The sequence below is a fragment of the Leguminivora glycinivorella genome, chromosome 8 (assembly GCF_023078275.1).
Source record: "Leguminivora glycinivorella isolate SPB_JAAS2020 chromosome 8, LegGlyc_1.1, whole genome shotgun sequence".
NCBI lineage: Eukaryota > Metazoa > Arthropoda > Insecta > Lepidoptera > Tortricidae > Leguminivora > Leguminivora glycinivorella.
Window position 1 is genome coordinate 10,774,059 of NC_062978.1, and position 13,655 is coordinate 10,787,713.

Sequence of the window (13,655 nt, forward strand, 5' to 3'; positions counted from 1 at the left end):
AAATTAGGGACTATTAGGGTGTTTCATTTTTCCAAAAGTTTGATTTTCATGTGACTTTGATGTTCCCCTGGGTCTCACTGGTACAAAAGATAAATAAACCAATTTTCAGGAAAATTGAAGAATATCTAGAGGTTGCACATGTTGGCCACTTTCATTTCACACTGGTGAAAACGAGAAATACAGTTTAATATTTTTGTTTATTTTATATGTAATTTTTGATTGTTTGCAGGTAAATAAAACAATTGTAATTTAAAATGGGAACTAGAAGAGGTATTTGGCTATTAGAAAAAGTGCCTATTGGACATTTTTTAGGAGCTCGTCTCCCTTCAAAAGAACAAGTACTTTTAGTGTTTATTTATCATCACAAGGACAACAACGAAACACTTTCAGAAGCAGCTAAATCCACCAGTGCTAAACTACGCGAAGTGTGGAGGAAAGCAAATATTCCAATTAAACAGGAAGAGAATATCCGATCTGGTATAAAAAAATTGTATCAAGAGTATCAAAATTTAGGCAAGGAGAAGTCAAGAAATTTAGACACCGCAAATATGAAACGAAATATGTGGAAAGACGACCTCGTCGAATTGTTTGATATTTCTCGGCCAGATGTGATGGATCTTCCAGATGTCTACCAAGAAGATAAAATGTTTCTTATGTCGCAAAGAGAAGACCGTACAAGCTCGTCAATGAGTGGAGTAGATCAGATTTTGGAAAAAAGAACAAAAACTAGGATTGCGAAAGAACAGCAAAAACAGTCTTATAAAAATAAACACTATAAAGATATTGCCAAAACAAATATGACTGGTAAACTGGAAAACTCATCTCCATCATCATCTGAACCACCTACTGATGATAGTGATGATGAAGTCTTACCTTTGCCCTTACCAAAGAAGCCACGTTACCTTCGCCCTAAAATAATAAAACCCATTGATCAATCACTCACATCTACATGGGATCGAGAAAATCTCTCAGTTCGACAAGCAAGCACATCATTTATAGCGACGGCAAAGAGCCTTGGTCATGACGTTTCACAAATTTCTGTGTCTCCATCTACAATTCACCGTGCTCGGGCCGAAAACAGAAGCCAAATGGCTAAGAAAATTGAAGATTCAATCAACAAAAACGCTCAATTTTTAGTATTACACTGGGATAGTAAGCTGTTGCCTTCCATTGCCCAAGGAAATGTTAAGACTTTGGAAGATAGAGTTGCGATCATAGTAACCGGAAAAGATTTTGAAAACTTACTTGGGGTACCTGTTGCCCTTAAAGGTACAGGTGAAAAAATGTCTGAAGCAGTTATCAAAGAAGTTGACCGGATCGGACTGCGAAATAAAATCATCGGAATATCATTTGACACTACAGCGTCAAACACAGGTTTAATTCAGGGAGCTTGCATAAGAATCGAAAAAGAGTTTAACCGAACACTGTTGTGGTTGGCTTGTCGCCATCACACCCACGAACTAATATTGAAAGGAGTGTTTGAAGAGTGTTGTAAATCACCATCAAGTGGTCCTGACATTCAGATTTTCCGTAAGTTCCAAAGCGTGTGGAATATACTGGACAAGAAGGTGTATACTACAATGCTAGATGAAGAGACTCCCGTGGATGGGTTTCAAGAACAACAACGAGTGACAGTAGTTACCTACATCCAAAATGTCCTAAAACAAGGAAGCCACCCACGAGAAGATTACAAAGAATTACTACAACTCTCACTCCTTTATCTAGGAGGTTGGAATGAAAACGACTTCAGATTCAGGATCCCAGGTGCCTTACATCAAGCAAGATGGATGGCAAAAGCAATATATGCACTGAAAATGGCTCTTTTCACAAGTCAATTAAATGTGCCTCAAATACCTCAACGAGATTTGAAGGGAATTCAACGAGTTGCACGTTTTGTCAGTCTCATATACGTTCGCTTTTGGCATGAAGCAACTGTTAGTCGATGGGCTCCTAAGAATGATTTGGATATGCTTCAGCTTTTAAACATTTACCTTGATGCCAACGTCAAAAGAGTGCCCTTGCAGTTGCCAAAAGGCACCTTTGGTATTTGTCAGAAACAAATGTAGGATTGGCATTTTTGGATGAACGTATTACTCAGGATGTTAAGGACAATATGTTCAAAAACTTGGAGACTAAACCTGCACATAAAAAGGATCTGAAACGATTAGAGGGTAAAAATCTAACTTTTGAAGGAAAAGACCTGAGTGATTTCGTTACTATCAAAACAAAGACGTTTTTGAATTGTTTGGGGTTTACGATGCGACTGAATACTGTAGTGAATCTCTGAAAAGCTATGTAGACGCTGTTAAGGTAGTCAATGATACAGCTGAAAGAGGTATCGCGTTGATTAAAAAGTTTAATGAATCAGTTAGAGATGAAAAACAAAATGAAACACCCTAGGGACTATGGTATTAATATTATTGATAGATACATAGATACACCGTGTTTCACTTAACACTAAAAACCTGAAAACAGTTTGTTCAGAATCGAGAGTAGAATCGATTGAGCTATATCTTGATGGGGGTAATATTTTTATTTAAATTTGTATTATTAGTTATTTTTTAAGTGCCTATTCTATTGTACTCGTAAGACAACATTGTGTATATCGAATTGCTAGAGGTTGTTTACCTTTTTCAGTATTTAGGGGTATTAATACTGGCTGGTTACTTGAACGATTATTTTTTCCGCTACGAGTTTGATGTTGTTTGTCAGTTTAAACTTAATGTTTATCATAAGTCATAACAAATTGAACTCGTACCTAATTACAACCTTGTCATTTTGAATATTGGGTTTAAATTTGCTTACCTGTCCAATTTGAAGTTTACTGTGACAAAGCTTTAAAGTGTTTTACAATGACATCTTAGCTGTCTATTGGTAAACCTTATGTCGTTGCAGTAACGTACACAAATAAATAGTTTTATGGTTTATGGTGGAAGTTAGCAATTATTTTATTGAGTGTAGAGCTAAAAGTCAAGTAGAGCTGTACAGAAAATTAAAAATTCAATTTAAAAAAAAGTAACCATCAGATTAAAAGATGAATACTCTAGATGAGTTTAAAAAAATAAAAATCTGTTGGGGTGTCTGAGGTTTTGAGTGTTACCGGAAACACGGTGTATAAGTTATCTAATTCTTAGTTTACATCGTCATCGCTGGTTCGATTAGTCATATCATATTAAAATAGTATAGTGGATTAATTGTTATTAGGAAATATTAATTAAAAATAGATTAAAACTAAATACTTCCATTGTGTTATTAGGTAAGTCACGTATATTCTTTTTGTAATATTACCTAATCCACATTTCGGAATAGTTGCTTATTGTACATAATTATAATTATGTAGTTAGAAGAATCTTTGATGTGATTTTGTGTAAGAAATTGTTTTGATTTCGATTTGTAAATACTAGAGTTTGGAGATTTTATACATTATTATGAATTCGAAATAAATGCAGTTTCATTTGTCAATATTTTTAGCCCACTAATTTTACCCGGCCTGTGTAATACCCATATACAAATCGTCACTACTTTAAAAAAATCTCGCATCTCACGCTGCTCCTCAAAGTTAAAACGCAGTAAGTCTATATGCATTCCATACATACTTACTACAATTTTCTTTTCATTGACAGACAAGTATACAAGTTTTTTTAAAGTAGTGACGAAATGTACCTACCTAATAAATATCTAAGCATGCATGACTAAACCTTTAGCATGCTTAATAGTTCTATTAAGCTTTGGTCTGAAATGAAATGAAATGAATTTTTTTATTCGTAATAATTATACAGTTATAAGTCAGGAAAACATAAGGGTTGATTGTATAAGTGAAAAACAAAATTATTTAATAACTTATTATTTATTCACTTTATTTCGATGCGATATAAAATACTAACATAACTTACATAGGTAACTTAAACCTAGGTGATGTCTAGATACAGCTAAGTATAATACATTTCTTTAGTCCAGTCCTTACAAACTAATAGTCTTCATTCACTTGTCCTTTAATTTATTTGTCTGTGGTTTTCCTGTAAGAAATAAAAGACAAATTAAGAACATATCCACTTTTTAACCCCCGACGCAAAAACGACGGGGTGTTATAAGTTTGACGTGTCTGTCTGTCTGTGTGTGTGATCGTAGCTCCCGAACGGATGAATCGATTTAGATTTAGTTTCTTTTGTTTGAGAGCTGAATTAGTCGGGAGTGATCTTAGCCATGTTTCATGAAAATCGGTCCACTATGTTGTTTTTTTTTTCTATTTTAATGTTGTGGTTAGGTAATTTGCAGAAAATATGTTTTTGCTAAACTATTAAATTTAAAGATTCTGACTCGCGATAGACCGGGCCGGGGCCGGCCGGGTTCTGAAACTTTCATGTTTTTTACAATATATACAACTAGTTTTTGCCCGCGGCTTCGCTTCGCACACAAAATGTAGCCTATGTCACTTTCCATCCCTTCAACTATCTCCAGTATCTCCACTTAAAAAATCACGTCAATTCGTCGCTCCGTTTTGCCGTGAAAGGCGGACTAACAAACAGACACACACACTTTCTCATTTATAATATTAGTATGGGTGCATTTGAAATAAACTTACCGAAATATATCCTATAAACTTTGTTGAAGGGCATCTCAATAGCTACCGTGGCGATTATAGATACCACAAGTACCGCCAGCATCTCAGGCACGTGGACCTGAAAAATATAAACCACTTTGTAATTTGTACATCCGAAAAACTGCAGGTCACAACTGGATGAGACTAGCCCAGGTTCGAGAGAAGTGGCGTACTGGAAGAGAGGCCTATGCTCAGCAGTGGGCGATAAAGGGCTGATATGATGATGATGATGATGATGTCCCTCTCAAACTTTTGTACCGACGGTTACAAAGGTAAAGACGCAGGAACATCTCAAGTTCAAAACAATTTTCCTAGCCATTACATATTTTTTAAAAATTTTGTTAGGAGATTAGGTCCAAAAATATATCAAGGCGCAATCGCATTCTGCTTTCGAAAAATGTCCCTCTCAAACTTTTGTACCGACGGTTAAAAAAAAAATCGGGAAGTAAAGTATACACTAACAGCACAGACTACTATAATAAGTTACTAACGTAACAGATCCTTCACTTGCCCGCAAAACGACAAATACCTACGCTTTATTTAACTAATATTAATGAGTTACCACGTAAAACTCAGAAGAATAGTAGTTACGTACCACGCGACTACACAGGCGGGCGCTTGGCGCCCCTCGACCACTTGTTCATTCGAATGAACGGCTAGCGTGTAGGTACTTAACGCGCGACCGCGAGCGTGTGACGTAGCCCTGCTGACGGACGGAGGAAATACTAATAACGGAACCAAATAGGTACTGAACACGGTCGAAGGTGCTGGTTCAAACCTAGGCTGGGTAAATGACATGTGTTTAGTTTAAATAATAAGTTTTAATAAAAAAAAATTAAACTAAGAAACATTCAACCCATGCCAGCACAGAGCTCCTAAGTGAGCCAAATAACAAATGTTAGCCATTTCGCTACGGCCGCTGACGTCACATCTCGACCTTTTAAGTTCAAGGTCAGTCCTCTCACCCTACCCGTCAAATATTTGTGAAAAATGTTTGCAGATTACTTATTTTTGGAAGCGACACACAGCTTACTTCCGATTTTAACATACGTCAAATATTCAGAAAAACGCCCGTCGCTTACAAATCATAACCATAATTTTGGCCCGCCTAGCATTTTAGGGCATAAGTACCTACTTAAAATGTTAACAGGAACAGGGTCAAAACTTTATCATGGCGGGCGCTTTTCGGACTTTGGTAATTTGTTGGTATGGAAAGGTGAAATTCGGCCAAGGTTGCTGCGTAGGTACATCTTAACCACAGTTTAATAAAGAGTACTATCGTACGGTATGGCCACTCCCGCTCCCCGCTGAAAGTGCCGCCCACCCCTCTTGGTTACCTCACAGTTACCGCCTGTCAAAAATGCGAACAGTCGACATGTCATATTTTACTCATACGTATAGCATACAAAAAGTTAAAAAAAAAATTACGCGTTCACCCACACGAGCTTAGACTGGTGTGCAATTAGAAATAAAAAAACGCGCCTGCAACGTCATACTTCGCTGCCAATTTTAACATATACCATGTTTGAGAAAAAGTATATTTGATCGCCAGTGTCCGAGGTGTGTCTTAACCTTTGTTTACAATATTTGAGATTCAAAGTCTTACCAGTAATAAAGGAGTGTAGTGCTCCGAATGCCTCTGGATGCCAACGTTGTAAAAGAATATCGGGAACTGCGTCAAGTAGACGCCGTACGCGATCTTATTGAAGAACTTAAACACTCGCCATTCGACGAATGCGGTTCCTATGCCTGGAACAGAAATACATAGTAGTAAATTTATTAGACTCATTTTCAAGGAACGTGAGCAGCTTTGTGTGGAGCCTGGTCCAAACACCAACATAGACGACAGTAAGGTCCTTATAATAGGATAGGTAATATCTACTTCATTTTGTTACATTTATTTAGCGTATGGCTTACAGGTTGTTCTCTACTTAAATTTTTAAAATACTTAGATTTCGTCTGTCAATGAAAAGAAAATTTGTAGAAAGTATGGAATCATATAGATCAGCCATTTTTCCGTTTAAACTTGGTGATGGAGGAACATCCCCGTGAGAGACGAGAGTTTCCGATGCCTGTCCTGATCCGGGTACTGTACATGGGTACTAAAGACATATGTAACTCCGTATAGAAAGCTACAGTCTAACAAAAAAACGTACCTCAGAACCATATAGGAAAAGGTACGGTGGCCTAGATGGCGTTATACCTTTGGGGGACGCTCATCTAGATGGCGCTAATATTAATATTTGACATTTTAACACATATCAAGCTAAGAATATGGGCCAAATTGTCAAAACTGAGGTTTAAAAGTTTTAAGCTTGTGACGAGAGATGGCAGTCTATACACTGATAGTAGATACACTGTGATTACATATTTTACTTTGACAGTAACTCTCTATAATACTTGATCCTCTTTGATGGGTACTAAGTGGAATCCCTTTGAAAAACTGAGATATTGGCATCCTTATTACTTTTACAATAGAACACAAGTAAACGAATCGCTTTAGAGTAAGGGACTCTCCTGTGTTACTTACCTACCTACATTTGATTAGTGCACTGGGTAATTATAATTAACTCTGCTGATTTGAATACAGATTGTTAGAAAGAGAGGTGAACGGATAACCTTTAACTTGTAACGAAATTCAGGGTTCTTAAGTTATGATAACCTTACATAATAATGTACAGGGTTATCCTAATACAAGTCACCTGAGGCCCATTTCTCGAAAGGTATTACTCGTGGACTAATATTATTAAGCCGCCTGTCAAGTCTTATCGGTTACCATGGCACACACTAATTATATTCGACTAATACTGTTCGAGAAATGGGTCCCTGGCCAGCAGGCCAGCAGGCTGGCAGGCTGCTAGCCGAATGGCATTTCTGCAACGCCAGACGCCGTTAGAAATGCAGTCTAGCTCTGTCGCGCGGGTGGCGCCAATACGCAACAGCGATAGAGATACATAGGCAGTTACTAAAGAGGTCTTATCGTGAGCGTTTGTGTATTCGGCTACGCACCCTGATCGTTTCTATCCAATTTAAGATTTGATTTCTCTCAAATATATTGAGAATGGGTGAATCAACTTTTTCTTGTTTGTTATTGCCATGGTTACGGTTTCCTGCCATGGTTTTGTGCAAAATTATGCTACTTAAACTATGCAAGCATGCATTTTTCTGGTGTTAACAAGCCCTTTCCTTAATTTTCCACCTACAAACATGGACCATGCATGCTTGCATAATTTCAGTAGCATAATTTTGCACAAAACCAGCGTGACTCAGGGGACCGTAACCATGGCAATAACAGACAAGAAAAAGTTGATTCATCCAAATACATATAGAGAATAACATTTAAAACTAACCTGCATAGTCATTACAGATCGCCCAATGCATGATACACATGAAGATCCCCCAAAGTATCGGAGAGAAGGCCGCGAAGACTGCAGCAGGGGCATGTTCGTACTCGTACCCCTCCATACCCATCCGGTATGGGCTGACGATGGTCGCCGCGGCCAGCGCGAAGCAGGACAGCCAGAGCAGACGGACTTGCGTCTGAAAACAATATGCTTAAATTCGAAAATTGCGAAATGCTTCACACAAACTTTCACCCCCCCATTTTAGTGAAGTGGAGGGTTAGAAAGAGACAAAAAGTAGCCTATGTCACACTCGATCTCTTCAACTATATCCACCTAAAAATCACGTCAATACGTCGCTCCGTTTTACCGTGAAAGATGGACAAACAATCAGACACACACTCTTTCCCATTTATAATACTAGTATAGATTACTCAATTTAAACTGCACAGGGTCCGGGTCGCAGCATCTGGTACTTCCATTTCCATGGCGGGCTGGTCTTCTATATAGAAAATCAGGCGCTACAAAAGCGCGCGAATCAGTCTTAGCACGATGGTGGTAGATTAGAATAGGCTTCATCTATTTAAAGGAATGTTCCTCATATTATCAGAAACAGTGCATTCTATACTTTGAGATTGCTACGAATATAGTGGCTTACACCTGCAGGGCTACGACGGCTGTCTATCATTTGTCACAATTTCTGTCACGTTATAACAAGTACGTAAGTGGGAAAGTGACGCATGATATGAAAAGTGACACAAACACGACCATGGACATGCTTGATACGGCTATATGTAAGAAGCGGACACATTGAATGTTTAAAAAGCTAGGTATAGAACATTTTACAAGTCAGTTCTTACTGTGTTTCTGCTTTTCTATAAGTAGAACAGTTGAATCGGTCAAATGAATGTTCTACTGCCGCCGCGAACAACCGACCCACATCCAAAACACTTGGATTTGTTTTCTTCCCACCATGACAGCTAATAAATAATGCGAGTGAAACGGACGCAGAAAGCTAGTTCCCAGTAGGTATTATTAAGGATTTGTTTCGCCTTCTCGTCTTACTTGCGTATCTAATTATTTATTAAAAGGGTTTTCGTTGGGTTCACTGAACGCTGTCCTTCAGAAACGGCTTTAGGCTATGTATTATGTTTCCCTTTTGTAAAAGTATGCCATCGTGGAGAAAACAATTTTTATTTTTTTATTTTTTTATTGTAAACATACAGAGACGCGAGCGAACAAACAGAGAAATTTCTTAAAAACACGATAACAAGACCCGGCTGGCCGGATGCCAACGCTCTATGGAACGAATTCCACTCCTACTGCATAAAAACGGCTAAGAAATGTTTAGGCACTACTAAAGGGAAGCTGATGAAGATCGAGAAAGATCCTACATGGTGGAATGAGGAAGTAAAAGCCACGCTGAGAAACAAAAAAGTAACATTTAAAAAGTGGCAAGCTTCGGGACTGGACGCTGACAGAGATGACTATAAGTTCGCCTTTGTACACCATAACTATACTGTATTTCTATGTCCTAACTTGTCTTATGTACAATAAAGTGTTTACATACATACATACATACTATAAGCGAGCAAAAAAAGTGGCTAAGTCCTGTGTGGCGGTGGCAAGAGCTCAAAGTAGAGACACTTTCTATAAGAACTTAGAGGCAGCTCAATCGGAACATGAAGTATTTAAACTTGCTCAAGTGCGCCAAAATCAGACAAAAGACATAAAACGCAATAAATACATTAAAGATGTATCGGGAAAACTTTTAACCCGAAACAACGAGATAAATAAGCGATGGCAGGAGTACTATCAAAATTTACTAAACGAAGAGTATCCGCACGAACCGTTAAACGCGATACCACCAGCACAAGGCCCAATTGAAGATATCACAATCTCGGAAGTAAGAACAGCCCTAAGTAAAATGAAAAACGGGAAAGGAATAGGACCCGATGAGATACCAGCTGAAGTGTGGAAAGAAGCTGGACATACAGGAGTGGCTTGGCTGCATAACCTCTTCACCGAAATTGTGGTAACCGACAAGATACCAGACATGTGGAGAACTAGCAAATTAGTACCTTTTTATAAAAATAAAGGGGACATGGCAAACTGCAGTAACTACCGAGGCATTAAATTAACCTCCCATGCATTGACAATTTGGGAAATTGTTCTTGCCAATCGCTTAAACAAGATTGTCAAACTCACGCCAAATCAATGTGGTTTCACTAGCGGAATAGGCACGATAGATGCAATAATGTGAAGCAATAATAGTGTGAAGATTCTTATGGAAAAATACAAATTGCTAAAAAAAGATCTGCACCTTGTATTTATTGATCTTGAAAAAGCTTTTGACCGCGTTCCAAGAGCTCTGATTTGGCAAGCTTTGAGATCACAACTCGTCCCTGAGCAATACATCTCATTGATAAAAGACCTATATCAGGGGATAACTACACGAGTTAGCGGTCCCTCGGGGCAATCCGACGAGTTCGAGGTAAAAGTCGGAGTCCACCAGGGTTCCACTATAAGCCCGCTATTATTTAATCTAGTGATGAACTATATAACGGAACACCTGCAGCGCCCGCCACCTTGGACATTACTCTACGCTGACGACATAGTTCTTATCTCAGAAACCTTAACGGATATGCAGGAACAGCTCAACGTATGGCAACAGGCTTTGGAAAGACATGGGCTTCGAGTGAACAGGGACAAAACCGAATACATGAGATGCAATCTGTCTGGAGGCGACACCAATAGTGACGGATCGGTAATGATTGAAGATTTTTGTTTAAAACAAGTACAACAATTTAAATATCTCGGCTCAATCGTTGCCCCGAACCAAGCAACTGAAAAAGATATCCAGCATAGAATAACAACCGCCTGGCTCAAATGGAGGTCACTATCGGGCGTGCTATGTGACACCAGAATGCCCATCAAGCTTAAGGGTCAAATTTATAAACAGGCAGTCCGACCAGCGCTGATTTACGGATCGGAATGTTGGCCTATGAGAAAGGAAGATGAGCAACGGATGCACGTTACTGAAATGAAAATGTTGCGATGGGCCGGCGGAGTTACGACACTGGACAGAATAAGAAACGAATATGTAAGAGGAACGTTCAAAGTCACAAAAATTGAGCACAAACTGCGAGAGCAACGCTTGCGTTGGTATGGGCATGTCATGAGACGAGACCCGGGTCATATGACTAGAGCAGTGATGCAAATTGAGGAAGTAAAGCGAGGCAGGGGCCGGCCACCATCCACCTGGAAGAGCACCATTGAAAAAGACCTTAAAGCCAATAACGTAGACGAAGTGACAACACAAAATAGACTGTTGTGGCGAAAACGTACGAGGAGGGCTGACCCCAAGTGATATGGGAATATAGCCAGGAGAAAGAAGAAAGATTGTAAACATAATTTACAACATTACAGTCGAAACCAAAGCACTGTACAATTCAGTTTAGATATTATTAGGTGATTAACAAAAGAAACAAACATATATAAAATACGATCACCTTTCGTCCATCACCTCACAATACCGCAGACACATTTGATACACAATCATCCATCTGCTTGCAAACACATCACATTCTGGTGCCCATGACAGAAACAATGCGTACTCGTACTCGTAGTCATACTGTCATTGTTACATAACATTTTTCTCAAAACATACAGATGTAGTGCGAAAAGGGTTTCCTTCAGAAAAGTTAGTATTTGTCATGCTAGTTCATTCAATAGTTGTACTGACACTAACTGAAATAGCATGACACGTTCGTACGTTTCCGTAACAATTCGAAGGCAAATCTCAAACCTATACTGAGGTCCCAATCCGACTGACGGCAGATTAATGGATCGGGTCGAATAAAGGCAACGATATTGTTGCCGGTGACTTACACACAACTGTCAATGTCAAAATTTGTGGATGATGGAATCACATTTTTGTCTTATTAAATTTTCAATCTGTAATTTTCACCCATGGTTTAAATCGTTTCTAAGCAGAAAGTCTCACCTTGTCGCGAGCCACAATGTTCTTATAAAACAAAATTCGATTTTTGATTAGACATGTCGAACGGAGATAGTTTTTAATCCATTTACAAATATTTCTTAAATACAAAGGTTATCGACCTCATTTTCGTGAAACTCAAATTTAGCTTTTTCATGTAAATTACGCAGATATTTCAGTATGTTTGATATTCGCCGGTTACTTGTTGCAGCAGGAAGAATTAATTAATTTAAGATTGTAGGCATGTACTACTAACTGCAGTCGGATTGTATGTTTTAAACAGAAAAACCGGCCAAGCGCGAGTTGGACTCGCCCACCGAGGGTTCCGTACAAACTTTCAATGGTTAAAATAATCATACTACTTATACTCATATTCATTTATTCATATTTGTAACGCCATTTTACACGTCAAGATTTGATTTAAAAAGTAATATTTATACAGCAATAATACTTAGAGAATAAATAGACAGAAGATTGAAATTACAAAAAGTTAGGCAATATTCACATAAAAAATGCACAAAAATATTTTTCTAATTAGGTAATAAAAAAATTGTCATTAGTGTAGAACGGGTGCTCGACCAGCCAATTTTTTAAGCGATAGGTACTTAAAGTTCGACACACTAGGCGCTTCAACCACATATTGCGGCAATTTATTATAGACGGCAGGGTCCATCACATGTGTTAATTTGACCGTAAATTGGATTTCGCCAATTTACGGTCGATACCTACTAACTTTCCGGCATTTCGAATGTTGTACTTGGAACACATGTTGTTAGTTTTGTCACAGAATATATTATGTATAATAGTACAAGTACAGAAGGCTCCTTTGATGTTCACAAAATGACGCCATTCTAAATTCTTACCTACATTAACAAACGGACCGCACGCGAGCAGCCAACATTGAATTTTTCCCCTCACTAGCTCGGAAACACGTGTTTTGTCCTTTAATACCAGCGGGTAAAAACGCATTTTACCCACTAGTGAGTGGGTAAAGTAATTTGACCTTGAATAAATTCAAATGAACTGCTTTAAAATTGATAAAAGTAGGTGAATCTAGTAATAAAGATCATTTACCACCTGTGGAACTACTGGAAGCAGTGATAAACGCATTTCTTGCGTTGTAGTTTCCTCGCTACAGTGAGGGGAAAAGTTTTGTGTTACACTCGGGTGCAAATGTATTTTACTTCTCGTGTGTTAAAAAACTCGCAAGTTCAGGATTCTATTATAATTCGCAAGTTCATGATTCTTCAAATAACTATTATACAAATAACTATTATTGCGCCGCGCGAAGGTCGTCGCCAATGAATGGGCCGCGAACTCGCGGCCGCTGACATGTACTTGTAGCGCGGCGATAGAATCGCGGAGTGAGCCGCCCCTGGTTTTGTATGCTGCCAAGTTCTCTCTTACATAAATGGCTACCTGCATGATAACTTTTGCAGGCAGTGTAATGAGTGTAAAGCTAGGAACATACTACGCGGACGTCCGTCGTAAATCGACCGCGACCGCGACCGCGACCGAACAGTGTGCACGGAACAAAACATCCAGCGAGCCAGATTTCGAACGGACGTCCATGCGCTCAAGGCCACGTCCACGTCCGTCGACCGATAGTTTGCACGGTTAAGTGTATATTCATTGTCCAGATCCCCGTCCGCGGTCGATTTACGACGGACGTCCGCGTAGTGTGTTCCTAGCTTAAGGATTCTTATTTTTTAAA

At 38.8% G+C, this 13,655-nt stretch overlaps 1 protein-coding gene across 1 annotated transcript in view; it reads right to left on the reverse strand.

Annotated features, from left to right (window-relative positions):
* Positions 1–3,828: 3,828 nt before the first annotated feature.
* LOC125228868 (nose resistant to fluoxetine protein 6-like) overlaps positions 3,829–13,655 on the reverse strand; it is a 53,678-nt gene continuing 43,851 nt past the window's right edge. The window contains exons 9-12 of the mRNA XM_048133562.1: positions 7,951–8,140; positions 6,207–6,349; positions 4,583–4,679; positions 3,829–4,016 (exon numbers count right to left, since the gene is read on the reverse strand). Of these exons, the coding sequence (XP_047989519.1) occupies positions 3,982–4,016; positions 4,583–4,679; positions 6,207–6,349; positions 7,951–8,140 (465 nt within the window). The 3' untranslated portion in view covers positions 3,829–3,981. The remainder of the gene's footprint in view (positions 4,017–4,582; positions 4,680–6,206; positions 6,350–7,950; positions 8,141–13,655) is intronic.